The sequence below is a fragment of the Tupaia chinensis genome, unplaced genomic scaffold, assembly GCF_000334495.1.
Source record: "Tupaia chinensis unplaced genomic scaffold, TupChi_1.0 Scaffold000465_1, whole genome shotgun sequence".
Taxonomy (NCBI): domain Eukaryota; kingdom Metazoa; phylum Chordata; class Mammalia; order Scandentia; family Tupaiidae; genus Tupaia; species Tupaia belangeri.
The window spans coordinates 687,032-699,392 of NW_006159974.1; the positions used below are offsets into that span (position 1 = coordinate 687,032).

The following is a 12,361-nucleotide window of genomic DNA, read 5'->3' on the forward strand; positions in this document are numbered from 1 at the left end:
TCCCCTGCCTGCCTGCGTGCCCCACCCCCACCCCAGCCCAGGCTCTCCGTGCTGCCCCTGGGCCCCAGAGTGCAGGCACTGTGGTCATCATTGCCATCCTGTCGGTCCTGCTGGCCGTCCTCCTGGTTTCCCTCCTGTCTGTGCTCATCTACACCTGGTAAGTGGACAGGGTGGAGACTGCCCCGCCCCTGGGAAGGGTGGGGTCCCAGTCTTCCTCCCCAGCGCCTTCAGCTGCAGCCCTGGGCCCAGGCCTTCTGGCCCAGTTTCCCCTTGCTGCCCCTGCTGGAGTGGTTTTCCACAAAGCCCAAACAGGGGCAACCACATGTTGAGGAATCCCCAAGGTTCCAGAACTGCTGGGCTCTGACCCAGTCACCCATCTTCCTGCTGGGAAGCCAGCAAGCTGGGTTGGGGGCGCAGCGCTCAGCCCCTCCTTCAGTAGCTCCAGGTGCTCGCCCCCTGGTGGCTATATCTGGAATTGCAAGTAGGGAGGGCCACAGCACCCCGGGTGGAGCGAATTGCCTTCTGGCCATGCTCTCAGCCTCGTCTCTAAACTTCTCACGGAACTCAGGCCCTGGGACCTGGTACAGAGTGTCCACAAGAATTCCTAGAGGGAATGGGAACCCTGATGGGGCTTGGGGATGTGGGAGAGAGGGACTGGCAAGGAATTGGCAGGAAGGTGGCAAGGAATTGGCAGGAAGGTGGGTGGTGTGGCCACTTCTGGGGCAGGCTGGTGGCGGGCAGCCAGGCCAGCAGAGGAACTGGGCTGTAGCCTGCAGGCCCCTGGGAGCCAGTGGTGGACTTTGACCAGAGCTTACAGACTGACAGTGTCTGAGAGGGATCCTGGGGTGCAAGGAGTGCAGGGGGGGAGCGTGGGAGCTGGGCGATGACAAGGACAGGGAGGGAGGCCCTGGCTTTGTGAGGTTCAGGGGACTAGCTGGCCTCGGCTGACTTCCTGGCCAGCGGAGCCTCCTTCAGGCCTGCTGCTCACCATCGCTCCTTCTTCCCCCACCCGAGCTTCGACAGCTGCAGGAGCACCTCCATCTCGGGCCCGGGGGAGCCAGCGAGTGTGAGGACGTACACCACCCACCACACGATCAGCCCTCCAGCAGAGGGGCGCTCCTGAGGGGCTCCAGGGGCCCTGTCTGCCCTGGCTCGCCTTCCTGGCCTGGGCTGCAGAGTCTGGGCTGGACCATCCTGAAGCTTTGGGAGTCCTGAGAGAGACGGCTGCTATATGAGGGTGTGTGGGACGGTCCCCGTCAGAAATAAATGTCCCCTGGAGCTGGCAGGTGGTTAAGGCGCTGGACTCCCACATGGCTGACTGCGGCTTGAATCTTGGACCTGGTGGCTTGCTTTCTCACTGTCCCTCTCTGTCTCTAGTGAGCACATGTGCCCTATAGCAAATTAAAAAATAATAATAAGTAAAATTAAATTAAAATTCTTAAAAAAAAAAAAAAAAGGAAGGAAGAAATGTCCCCTACACCTCCTGCCTGTCTGACCATAGCCAGGGCATGCCGCCTGCACCCCTGACCTGGCTCCCCCGGGAGGTTCTCGCAGAATTTAGGTCATGGGGTGAGACCCAGGGTCCTAGCCCAGCCTCTCTTCAAGCCTTGACTTTCCTCTCTGGCAAACGAGAATGGTAACGCCGTTCCCTGGGTCACAGGGAGGCAAGGCCCTATCAGCTATGAGGACCGGACCCCTGAGCGGTGCTCGCCTAGTCCCGCCCAGGGCCTCCTTGTCCCCAGGCCACAGGGCTGCAAGTCGGGCCTTGCTGTCCGTCCACCTGCTCTAGTTCATTCTGCTGCTAACACAGGTACCTAAAACTGGGCGACCTAAGAGAGTGGGGGTTATTCCGCTCACTGGAGCCCCAAGTCCAGGGGCTGCCTCTGGGGGGACCGCAGAGCAGCTCAGTTTGTGTCCCTGTGTCCCTCTCCTTATGAACCCAGCAGGAGTCAATCATGGGACCCTGCCCTGGTGACCTTAATCTGAATCTCCCCGAGTCCCAACTTTCTGTAGCATACTTGGATTCTTTTCATTCTGTTGCAGGGGCTCGGCACACGAGCTGGGGGGACACAGTGAAGCCACAGCACCACCGGAGCACCCTCCCGGGCCCCTCTCCCCAGTTGGCCGCCTCCTGGCTGGAGAGCCCCAGAGCTGCTGGCCTCCCTTTCCTCGTCTCCTCCCCGGAGTACGGGGTGCGCAAGGGGCTCAGCTTCTCAATCTCCCTCCCACCCCTCCCTCGCTTCTGGCACCCCCCCCCGTGGGCAGTAAGCGCATGAAAAGCTGCAGCTCCTAAGGGGAGCGTGGACTCAGCCAGGACGGACTTCAGCCCCAAGCCTGAGGCGGGCACCCAGCATTTGTCATCAGCTGGCACCATGCCGGGCCCTAAGGGCTGGAGGTGGCTGAGACAGGCTTCTGGCCCCCGCCACTGCCAGGGAGGGCGGTGATGCCACTACATTCAAGGGAAGGACGGAACACAGGTGTCAGAGGGACAGGCTCCTGGAGGCTTCCAAAGGTGTGGCTTTGGAGAAAGCAGGTGCATGCCACCTGGGCCAGGTGTCGTCGGGAGGGTGTGGGCAGGAGCCATGCGTGTTGCTATGGGCAGTTGGAAGCAGCTGGAGCAGAGGGAGGTGGTGAGGGACAGAAAGGAGGTGGGAGACGCCCTGTGCATGGTGTAGGGGCCTCGCCCCTGGGGCAGGAGGTGGGGAGGAGGTGCTGGCTGGGTTCCCAGGTGCTCGCCCAGGGGTGCAAATAGCCCTAATTGGTTTATTAGCCGGAGCAGACACATCCACTCCTGCTGTGGAGGAAATGCGCCAGTGACCAGGGCAGCGGGCTGGGAGAGGCAGGGAGGGACACAGACAGCTTCCCGCCCCACAGCCTCAGCCTCTCCTGGCCTTTCAGGACAGCAATGAGCCTTGGCCCTGAGGCTGGGTGACCCTGGATGGGTCACTTAACCTCTCTGGGCCTCAGTAAAAAGGGAAGGTTGAACTGAGTGCCCTCGAAGGCCCTGCACCCACAGACCTTGACCGCGTCCTATGTGGATCGGGCCTGGCAGGAAACAGATGGCACATTGACTCACAGGGCAGCCGCGCGTGTTTACAGAGGGGGCCCCAGGACCGGCGCTGATGCGGCCCCTCCTAGACCTGAGGGCTGACGAGAGGGGGGCTGGTGTTTCCAGGACCAGTGGACGGTACCTGTGGGCATGGGGCTGCCAGCAGGAACAGGGGCACTGAGATCAGGCCGTGGGGGGCACACCCAGCCTCTGCACTGCCCCCAGACCACATGCTGGTGCTGCCACTGGCCACACCCAGAAGCGAGAGGGCAGGGGTCTGAGTGGAGTGGTCTGTGGGGGGCCTCCTGGGCATGTACAGGACAGAGATGGACAAGGACAGACTGACAGCTGCTCAGGCTGCTTTGTGCCGGTCCTGCGGCATCAGACCCTCCCCACCCTCCTAGGCCTGGAGAGAAGGGCAGACAGATGGCCACTCGGCCCTGTCCCAGAGGGAGGACTGCCTGCCAGGCAGAGGGGACTCTGCAGAAGCTGACAAGGACAGGGCGGTTTTGCCAGCTGGAGGAGGTCCCCTTTACCACCTTCCTGCCTCTTTCTTGAAGACTCCACTTCCCTGAAGTCCTCCTGGGTGGAACCTACCTGAACGCTTCAGGACTGGCAGGCTGAGAGCACAGGGTTCCTCCTTGCTCCTCGGCCCCGTCTGGAGTAAATGCCCCATGCAGCCAAGCCTGCCTCCCTTCCACCTGTCCTCCTACCATTGGCACTGCCAGTTGCTCACAGGGCCAGCCCGTGAGGGGACACCAGCCCCTCTTCATCGGCACTCCCGTCTGGGCGTTCATCCCCCACAGCCTTAGCCAGCTCCCATATGTTTTGTCCCTGGTCTCCTGTCAGCTGTCCCCACATGGCCTTGGCCCCCTGCCTGCCTCTGGCCTGCTATCCCAGAAGCCCCGTGTGCCCATATGCCCCTCATGTGAACAGACTGGTGTGGCCGCCCCTCCATGGTCAGTGGGAGGGAGCTGGTGTCACTGCCCCAGCCCTGCACCTTCCCTGGGCCCCTTGGTCCTCTGGCTCTCAGGCTGGACAGACCCAGTTCGACCTCTCTCCCTGACCACGGGCTCCCACTGGCCACTTGCACCACCTTCTACGATAGCCATGGCTGGCCACAAAGGCCTGAGCCACCTCTTTGGGGCTGCCCAGTACTGAGCCAGGACTCACCCACCCCAAGGGCTGCTGGAGAGCCTAGCATGGTGTGGACGCGATTGTCCCCAACCTATTCTGAGGTGGGGCTGGCTACTCTGGGCTCTTCTGGAGCCCGGGGTCCAGGACTGGCTGAATGCTAAGGCATCCTAAAACCACTGCCAGGGGTCAGCAGGTGGCATCGTGGTTAAGGCTCTGGACTCCCATGTAACTGACTCCCATGTAGCAATTCAAGTCCTAGACCCAGTGACTTGAATCTCACACCAGGCCCATGTGCACGCATGCCCAAAATCCTGAAAGGAAGATGGAGAGGAAGGGATTGTGGCATGGCCATTCCCGCTGGGAGGTAATTTCTTGTTTTCTATCATCTCTGTCTCTCTGATAAGCACACACAACATAAAGCAAAAATCTCTCTTAAAAAAAAAAAAAAAAAGCCACTGCCCATTTTTCTTATGGGGCAGAGAGGGAGCTCCAGCTGCAGGGCCAGTTTGGGGAACCCACCCCCAGAAGAACCAGGACCCTGGGAGAATCACTGTGAAGACCTGAGTCCTGGCACCCTGCTCACCCCACCCAAGGCAAGACCTCAGCTCTCTTCCTGGAGAAGACGTCTCGTCACTCTGTCCCTCCCCATTCACCCACTCAGTCCACACTCAGGCACTGACTTCAGCCAGCCCTGGGGGCAAGGAGACACTCAGTCCTGCCCTCAAGGCCAGCCCACTGCAGGGGAGCTAGATCCGCACAGATAGAAGGGGGCCCTCAGGACAGAGGCACACTCCGCCAGCGACCCTTCCCACCTGGGGCTGCCTGGAGGGCACAGGACGTGTGGCCTTGAAGGATGGGTAAAGGGCATGAGGGGCATTCCAGGGGCCACCAGGGCTAGTGGGTGACACCGGCTCCCTCCCGCTGGCCATGGAGGGCTGACCACACTGGTCTGTTCAACACTCCAGTTCTCAGGGGGATAAGCCTGGGAAAGCAGACAGGGACAGGATTGTGAGCCATGAAATGACTCCATCATGTCACATGTCCCCTGTTGCCAGCCTGAAACATGCAGGAGCTGCTGCGTCTCTCATCTCTTTCTTTCCTCTGGTTTCCTGTCTGTCCATCTGTCTCTGTGTCTCCATCTCTTGTATTCCTCTCTCTCTTGCTTCTAATTTCTTTTTTTTTTTTCCTTTGGAGAGGTTTTCACTATAGGGTGCTTGCACTCTCCAGACAGAGAGAGACATAGAGACAGAAAGTGAGAAATCGCCCCCCAGGGGGGATGGTCATGCCGCAATCCCTTCTCCTCCATTCTCCTCTCGGGATCTTGGGCACGCACGCACATGCGCCTGGCGTGAGTTCTAAGCCACCAGGTCCGGGATGCGAACCGCGGTCGACTATGTGGGAATCCAGCGACATAGCCATTACGCTAACTGCTGGTTCCCTTGCTTCTAATTTCTTTTAAGAATTATTTAATTTTCTTTATTTTTTGAGAATTATTTAAATTATTTTATTTGTTATTATTATTATTTAATTTGACCAGAGAGAGAGAGAACAGCAAAAACAGGGGCACCGAGATGAGGCCGTGGCGGGCACACCCAGCCTTTGTGCTGCCCCCCCAGACCATGTGCTAGTGCTGCCACTGGCCACACCCAGCCAGAAGCGAGAGGGCAGGGGGTCTGAGTGGAGTGGTCTGTGGAGGGGCCTCCTGGGCATGTACAGGACGGAGAAGGAAAAGGACAGACTGACAGCGGCTCAGGCTGCTTTGTGCCGATCCTGTGGCATCAGGGAAAGTGAGAAAGTAAGCCACCAGGTCTGGAACTTGAACCATGGTCGGCTATGCCAGAGTCCAGCACCTCAACCACTGGGCCACTTGCTGCCTCCATACTATTGTTATTTTTTAATTAGACCAGACAGAGGCAGAGAGACAGAGAGACAGAGAGACAGAGAGGGGGGCAGAAGTGAGAAAGTAAGCTGCCAGGTCCAGGACTTGAACCGCAGTGGGCCAAGTAAGAGTCCAGCGCTTCGACCACCTCTCCACCTGTCAGCCCCATCTTGCCTCTAATTTTAACTCTGAGCCATGGGAACCCGCCTCACTTCCTGCCCATGAACGGGCACCACTGTTTTCCAATAAACACAGGATACAATCAGAAAGCTGGCTTCTGTGCCAGGTTGGGGCCCAGGGAAAGGGGCCAGGCAGAAGCACAAAGGGAGGAAGAACAAGTGTCAGCGGCAGGAGCCATTCACGGTCTGTGCCCACACCTCTGTGTCCCCGGCTCCATCTGTGTCCCTGGACCCCTTCACTTCCCCTCTGCTCCGAGGATGGACAGCCCGCCCACCTCAGGAGATGTTCTTGAGTCCTTGCGTTTGTGGGGGAACAAGTCACTCAACGTGGAAGGGCATGGGAGGCTAGGAGAAGGTATTAAAGCTGGGGCCAGGGGCGGGTGGGACGCAGATGGCAGGGGCTGGTCAGGAAAGGGCCTGGGGCCAAGGACTTCATCCCCAGGGCCACGGGAGCCACAAGGTGTCTGTTGTCAGCAGCAGAGTCAGGAGAAGACATCTGGATTTTGTGAAGAAGACCAGAAGATCTACTGGAGGAGGCTAAGAGGGGCGCCCCCCGAAGACAGAGATGTCCAGCTCTCCCACTGTCTGCTGGGGGAGCCCCCTCCAGGACAGCACCCATGCTTCAGGTCCCCAGATCTGTGGCCCCCAGCAGCAGCCCTGGGTGGACCTTTCCCTTCCCCTAATCCCACCCTCAGCTTCCTCAGCAGGAGGACGGGGCAGGGCACTTCCACTCCGTTTCTGGAAGGTTCAGAAGGTTAATGAAGGCCAAGCACGTACCTCCACTCAAGGGGGTGAAGTTCTGGAAAAAGAAGAGCGGAACCTGGGTCTGGGCTAAGGGCCAAGGGTGGAGTGGGCAATGGTACCTCTGGTCACGCAGCCTGTCCACCCCCTGCCCCAGGGCCATGATTCGGCCAGTCTGCTCAGCCATCAGGCCCCAGGGGACTCGCCACCCAGCACCCTTAACCACCTGCTGGCCCCAGGAAGTGGAGGCCTACTCTGTCTCCGCGGGGTGGGAGACCCCGTCACCTCCCCCCCGTGGGCCTGCTCTAGCCTGTGCTATTCAGGAGGTGGCCTCTCGGGGTCTGCAGAGGGTGTGGCCAATGTGGCCTTGGTTGTCGCCAGTCCACACCTTGGGTCTAAGGCCCAGTGGCTGGGGTGAATGGCAGAACAGGTTCTGAATCCCACTGCACCCTGAAGGACCCTGGCCCATACTATGGTCACAAGAAGTTAAGAGCTGTCCTCCGCCTCAAGGCGAGGCTGGGCCTTGAGCCTACACCTCCAGGCTCATTAAGTAGGGACATTGGCTCCACGCTGTTCTCACTGTCTCTCCCTGTTGTCCACTCCAGGCAAGGATAGCTTGGCCTTAGCCCTGAACCTGGGGACGGATGGTCAGACTAGAGAGGCTCAGACCCCAAGCAGACAGTCCTCTAGTGCTGTGACAGGAGCACTCGGCCTGCAGGAAGCGAAGCCTGTGTCCTCTTAGGGAAGAGAGCCCTTGCTGTGCACAGACCAACCCTAAGGGCCCTTCGGCCATGGGAGTGGGCCTGGGACCCACAGGCTGGGCTGTCCCCCACCCTGCTCTGGGACACAAAGGCTGAAGGATCCTGAGTTTCTGGTACTGGGCTGCAAGAGGGAGGGCAGGAGAGACCTGGTGGGTCCCCTGGGGAGGAGAAAGGGGCAGATACAGGATGCCTGGAGAGAGACAATAAGAACTGACCTGTGCGGCCAGCAGGTGGCATGGTAGTTAAGGCACTGGACTCCCACACACATGGCTGACTATGGTTCAAGTCCAAGACCTGGAGGCTTACTTTCTCACCTTCCCTCTCTTTCTGTCTCAGGTGAATACACGTGCCCTGTAGCAAATTTTAAAATAATAACAATAAATTAAATTAAATAACTATTTAAAAAACAATAATAACAGTAGTAAATAAAATTTTACAAAAGGACTGACCTGTTTGGAACTCAGTGTTCCTACGCCTACCCTAGGGCCAGCACTTCTGCCCCTTGGTATTTCTCGAAGAGAAATGAGTGCTCAGTCCCCTGAAAGACATGTGCAAGAACGCCCAGAGAAGCCTTATTGTAACAGCTCCCAGTGGGAAACGGCGAATGGATAAACAAGTTGTGGGGCCTCCTCCAGTGCCGAACACTACTCTACAATAATGAATGGGCTGGGACCAGCAGATGGCATGATGGTTACATCACTAAACTCCCACATAATTGACTGTGGTTCGAGTCCTGGACCCAGCGGCTTGAAACATGCTGGGCACGTGTGCATATGTACCCAAAATCCCAAGAGAACAGAAAAGAAGGGATTGTAGCACGACCATCCCCCCAGGTGGGTGATTTCTCGCTTTCTGTCCCTCTGTTTCTCCAGCAAGCACACATACCCAATAGAGAAAATCTCTCTCTAAAATTTTTTTTAAAAGAATGGACCTTTCTGGGGGCAGGTGACATAGTGGTTAAGGGCACTAGACTCCCACATGGCCAACCACAGTTCGAGTCCCGGACCCGGCTGCTTGCTTTCTCACTTTCTCTCTTTCTCTGTCTCTCTGTCCCTCTCTGGTCAAATTAAAAATAAATAAAGTTCAATGAAATAATTCTTAAAAAAAAAAAAAAAAAGACTGGACCTTTCTTGGGCTGGACTATGACCTGGTAGTTCAGACAGCTGGATTCCATATGCCTGACTGTGTGGTTGGAGTCCAGGAACAAGAAGCTTAAGAAAACAGGTCAGATGACTGTGTGTGCATGCCCAAAATCCCGAGAGGAGAATGGAGGAGAAGGGATTGCAGTATGGCCATCCCCTGGGGGGGTTTTCTCTCTCTCTCTTTGTCCCTGGCAAGCACACGTGCCCTATAACAACAACAAAAAAAGAGTGGATCTTTCTCTCTTTTAAGACTGGGTCTCCCACTTGCCATTGTTCTGCCTCAGTCTTTTAGCTGGAACTACAGATGCACACCGCCAAGCCCAGCCTTTAGGGTATATGGGGAATCAAACCCAGGCCTCCCATGTGGTCCTAGCAGCCTGTGGCGCACCAGTGTCTTAACAGCAGGCACTGCAGGAAAGGACAGGCTGTTGACACATGCAACCACATGGACAGCTCTCCTGGTGCTACACTGAGCACAGAAAGCCTTGCACTCAGGGCATGCGCACTGCCTGACTCTATGCACATACCGATCAAAAGCAGGTGAGGGGCCAGCAGGTGGCGTAGTAGTTAAGGCACTGGACGCCCATGTGGTAGACTGCGGTTCAAGTCCCAGACCCTGCAGCCTGAAACTCATGCTGGGCATGTGTGTGCATGCCCAAAGTCCTGAGAGGGGAATGGAGAACAGATTGCAGTGTGACCATCCCCCCAGGGGGTGACTTCTTGCTTTCTGTCTCCATCTCTCTGGCAAGTGCATATGCCCTATAGCAAACATCTCTCAAACAAACAAAGAAAAAACCGGTGAGACAAATTTGTGGCGATGAAGTCAAGACAGAGGTAATTCCTGGGAGTGGTGGTGACTGGAATGGGATATGAGGAAGCCTCTGGCCTGGGAATGTTCTAGAACTGTATCTGGAGATGGTGGCCCAGGTGCAGGCTGTGCAAAGTGGCCCTGAACTGCACTTAATACCTGTGCACTTTGCAGTCCGCAGGAGCCTGTGTCCGCTCAGCAAGCACCTGTAGGGGTGGGGTGGGGGGCAGCTGGTGGGGCAGGAAAAGATTGAGGGAGTCTGGCATGAGAGGACTGGGGGAGCCATGCAAATGTTCCCAGCAGGGCAGAGGTAGGCTGCTGCAGGGGAGTGGAGTTCCTGCGGGGAGGTCCTGCTGGGACCTCAGTTATCTGAGAATTGGGGGGGGGGGCACCTGAGGCCAGGGTCTCAACTTCCCATAGTGCACCAGGAGCTGTAGAAGCAGGGTGGGGCAGTGGGCAGTAGTGGAGGGAGCCCTACTGTTGGGTGTGAAGGGCAAGAGCCGGGCTGAGAACCCGGAGCTGCTGCCTCTGCCTCCTACACCCCCGCCTCGGCTCCATCCTCCGCCCCGAGCTCCTGGCTCCTGTCAGGCCAGCCAGGGCCCCATCCGGGCAGGGGGTGGGGAGGCTGTGGCGCCAGCAGCCATGGCAGGTTTATGTTCCCGCTGCAGCTGGCCCTGTCCCAAGTCCCTGTGTTCGCACACACTCCTTATCCCTGTGGAGCCAGGGGAAGCCTGGCTGGGGCCCAGGAGAACCAGTCCTGCACTGGGTCCCAGAGGCCAGGGGCTCCTCAATCACACTGTCTCCCCCAGCCCTGGGCGGTCTCTGCTAAGGGGATGCCCTCAGAGCCATGCCCGGCCCCTTCGTTCCATTTTCTGACCCCAGAATTTCAAGTCCAGCCTTGGGTGCTACCTCTTCCAGGAAGCCCACTGAGAGAGCTCCAATCTCAGTCAGAGTGTACTGCTGGTTGCTCCCAGAGTTGGTGGCAGGAATCTCGACTCAAGACTCTGAACTCTCATCCTTGGGCTGACAGGTGACATTTGAGCCTCCAGGTTTTCATTAGCCTTGCCATGCCTCAGTTTCCCACTCTGGAAAGGGGTGGTCGTTTTGCCTCATAGGGACTGAGGCTGGGGAGGTTAAGGGACTTCAGTTCTGGGGAGGCCTCAGAGCAAGCAACCTCAGGTGTCTAAGCCATGCTCGGCCCACTGCTGGGGTCCTGGACCAGGGCACCTCTTCAGGCGACACCTGTCACCAGCCTTGTGGCCGCCTCTACCCCCTCTGACCTCTGCTGAAGGCCTTTCTCAGCCAGAGATGCCCAAAGGGACCCACAACCTGTTCCCAACCCCCACAGGGGTCCCTGGGGAGAAACAGGGGGCAGAAAGCCCCCCCCTTTGCCCTCTCCTATTTGGGGGGCATCCCTGTCCATCTCTGTGGTTTCTCTTTCTGACTTCCGGCTCGCTCTCCATCTGCTTCTCTCTGCCCTCCCAGGGAGGCAGGAGGTGGCACTAGGAGGGGGGACTCTATCCACGGGACTCCAGCATTCTGTTCTGGTGTCCCTGCTGAGGACCCAGGGCACTGGGGAATGGCAAGTGCCGAGTGGAGGCTCAGTCCATGGCTCCCAGCCAGGAAAGGGGCTTGGTGAGAGCCACCCCTGCTTCTGCGAGGACTAGCGAGAGGATGTCCCCAAGGTGCTTGCCACAGGAAGATGCCATCTGAGGCCTGGGGACCAAGCAGCTCATCAGCATGCTCTGTTCACAGTCACTCTGGGAGGTAGCCAGCATTGACCTTTTTCTTTTCTTTTGAAAAGATTTCTTTATTAATTTTATTTTATTTGTTATTATTATTTATGTTTTAATTTTACCAAAGAGAGAGAGGGGAAAAAGAAAGTGAGAAAGCCAGCTGCCAGGTCCAAGACTCAAACTGTGGTTGGCCATGTGGGAGTCCAGCACCCCAATCACCATGCCACCTGCCAGCCCCACACGGTCCTTCTCTACGGGTTAGAAAGGAGGTTCAGAAAGGCTGAGCGCCTAGCCCACCGTCACACAGCATATTCTATTGCCATGGTCGAGCCAGGATTTGAACTCAGCCGTGCGGCTCCCAGGCTTCATTGCTGGTGTCTGTTTTTTCTGTGTGTGTTTTTAGTTTTTGCCATAGGATGCATGTGCTCACCAAAGGGAGACAGAGAGAGAGAGAGAGAGTGAGACAGAGAGGGGAAGTGAGAAATCACCCTCTGGGCAGCTTCCTCAGAGACCCCTCATGAAAAGCTTTAAGGGGGGGCAAGACGGCAGGGCAGTAAAGGGCAACACTCCGTGAGGCTGACCCACGTGGGAGGGCTGCCAGCTCGTGTCCAGAGACTACCCTGAGCCGGCAGGACCTGAGTGCACCCGTGATCCAACTGACAGCGGGGGGCTGATCCTGGTGTCAAGACTCGGTTGGGAGTGCTGTCTCTGTCTCTGTCTTTCTCTTTCATGGAAGAAATGGATAAACTTAAAAAAAAAAAAAAAAGTCCTTGAGATTTGGTAGAGAGAAATGTGCTGGTTCTAAAATATTGAAACTGCAAAACTGGGCCAGCCTGTGGCCTGGTGATTACGGTGGCTGACGTCACACGGCCGGCCTTGCACTCCGAGTCCTGGATCGGGCAGCGTGGAAAACATGCTGGCTGCGTGTG

At 57.4% G+C, this 12,361-nt stretch overlaps 1 protein-coding gene across 1 annotated transcript in view; it reads left to right on the plus strand.

The window, feature by feature from the left end:
- The window catches only part of LOC102503266 (uroplakin-3b-like protein 1), a 5,322-nt gene extending 4,069 nt beyond the window's left edge, over positions 1-1,253 (plus strand). The window contains 2 exon segments of the mRNA XM_006155651.2: positions 37-157; positions 1,015-1,253. Of these exon segments, the coding sequence (XP_006155713.2) occupies positions 37-157; positions 1,015-1,123 (230 nt within the window). The 3' untranslated portion in view covers positions 1,124-1,253.
- The last annotated feature ends 11,108 nt before the right edge of the window (positions 1,254-12,361 follow it).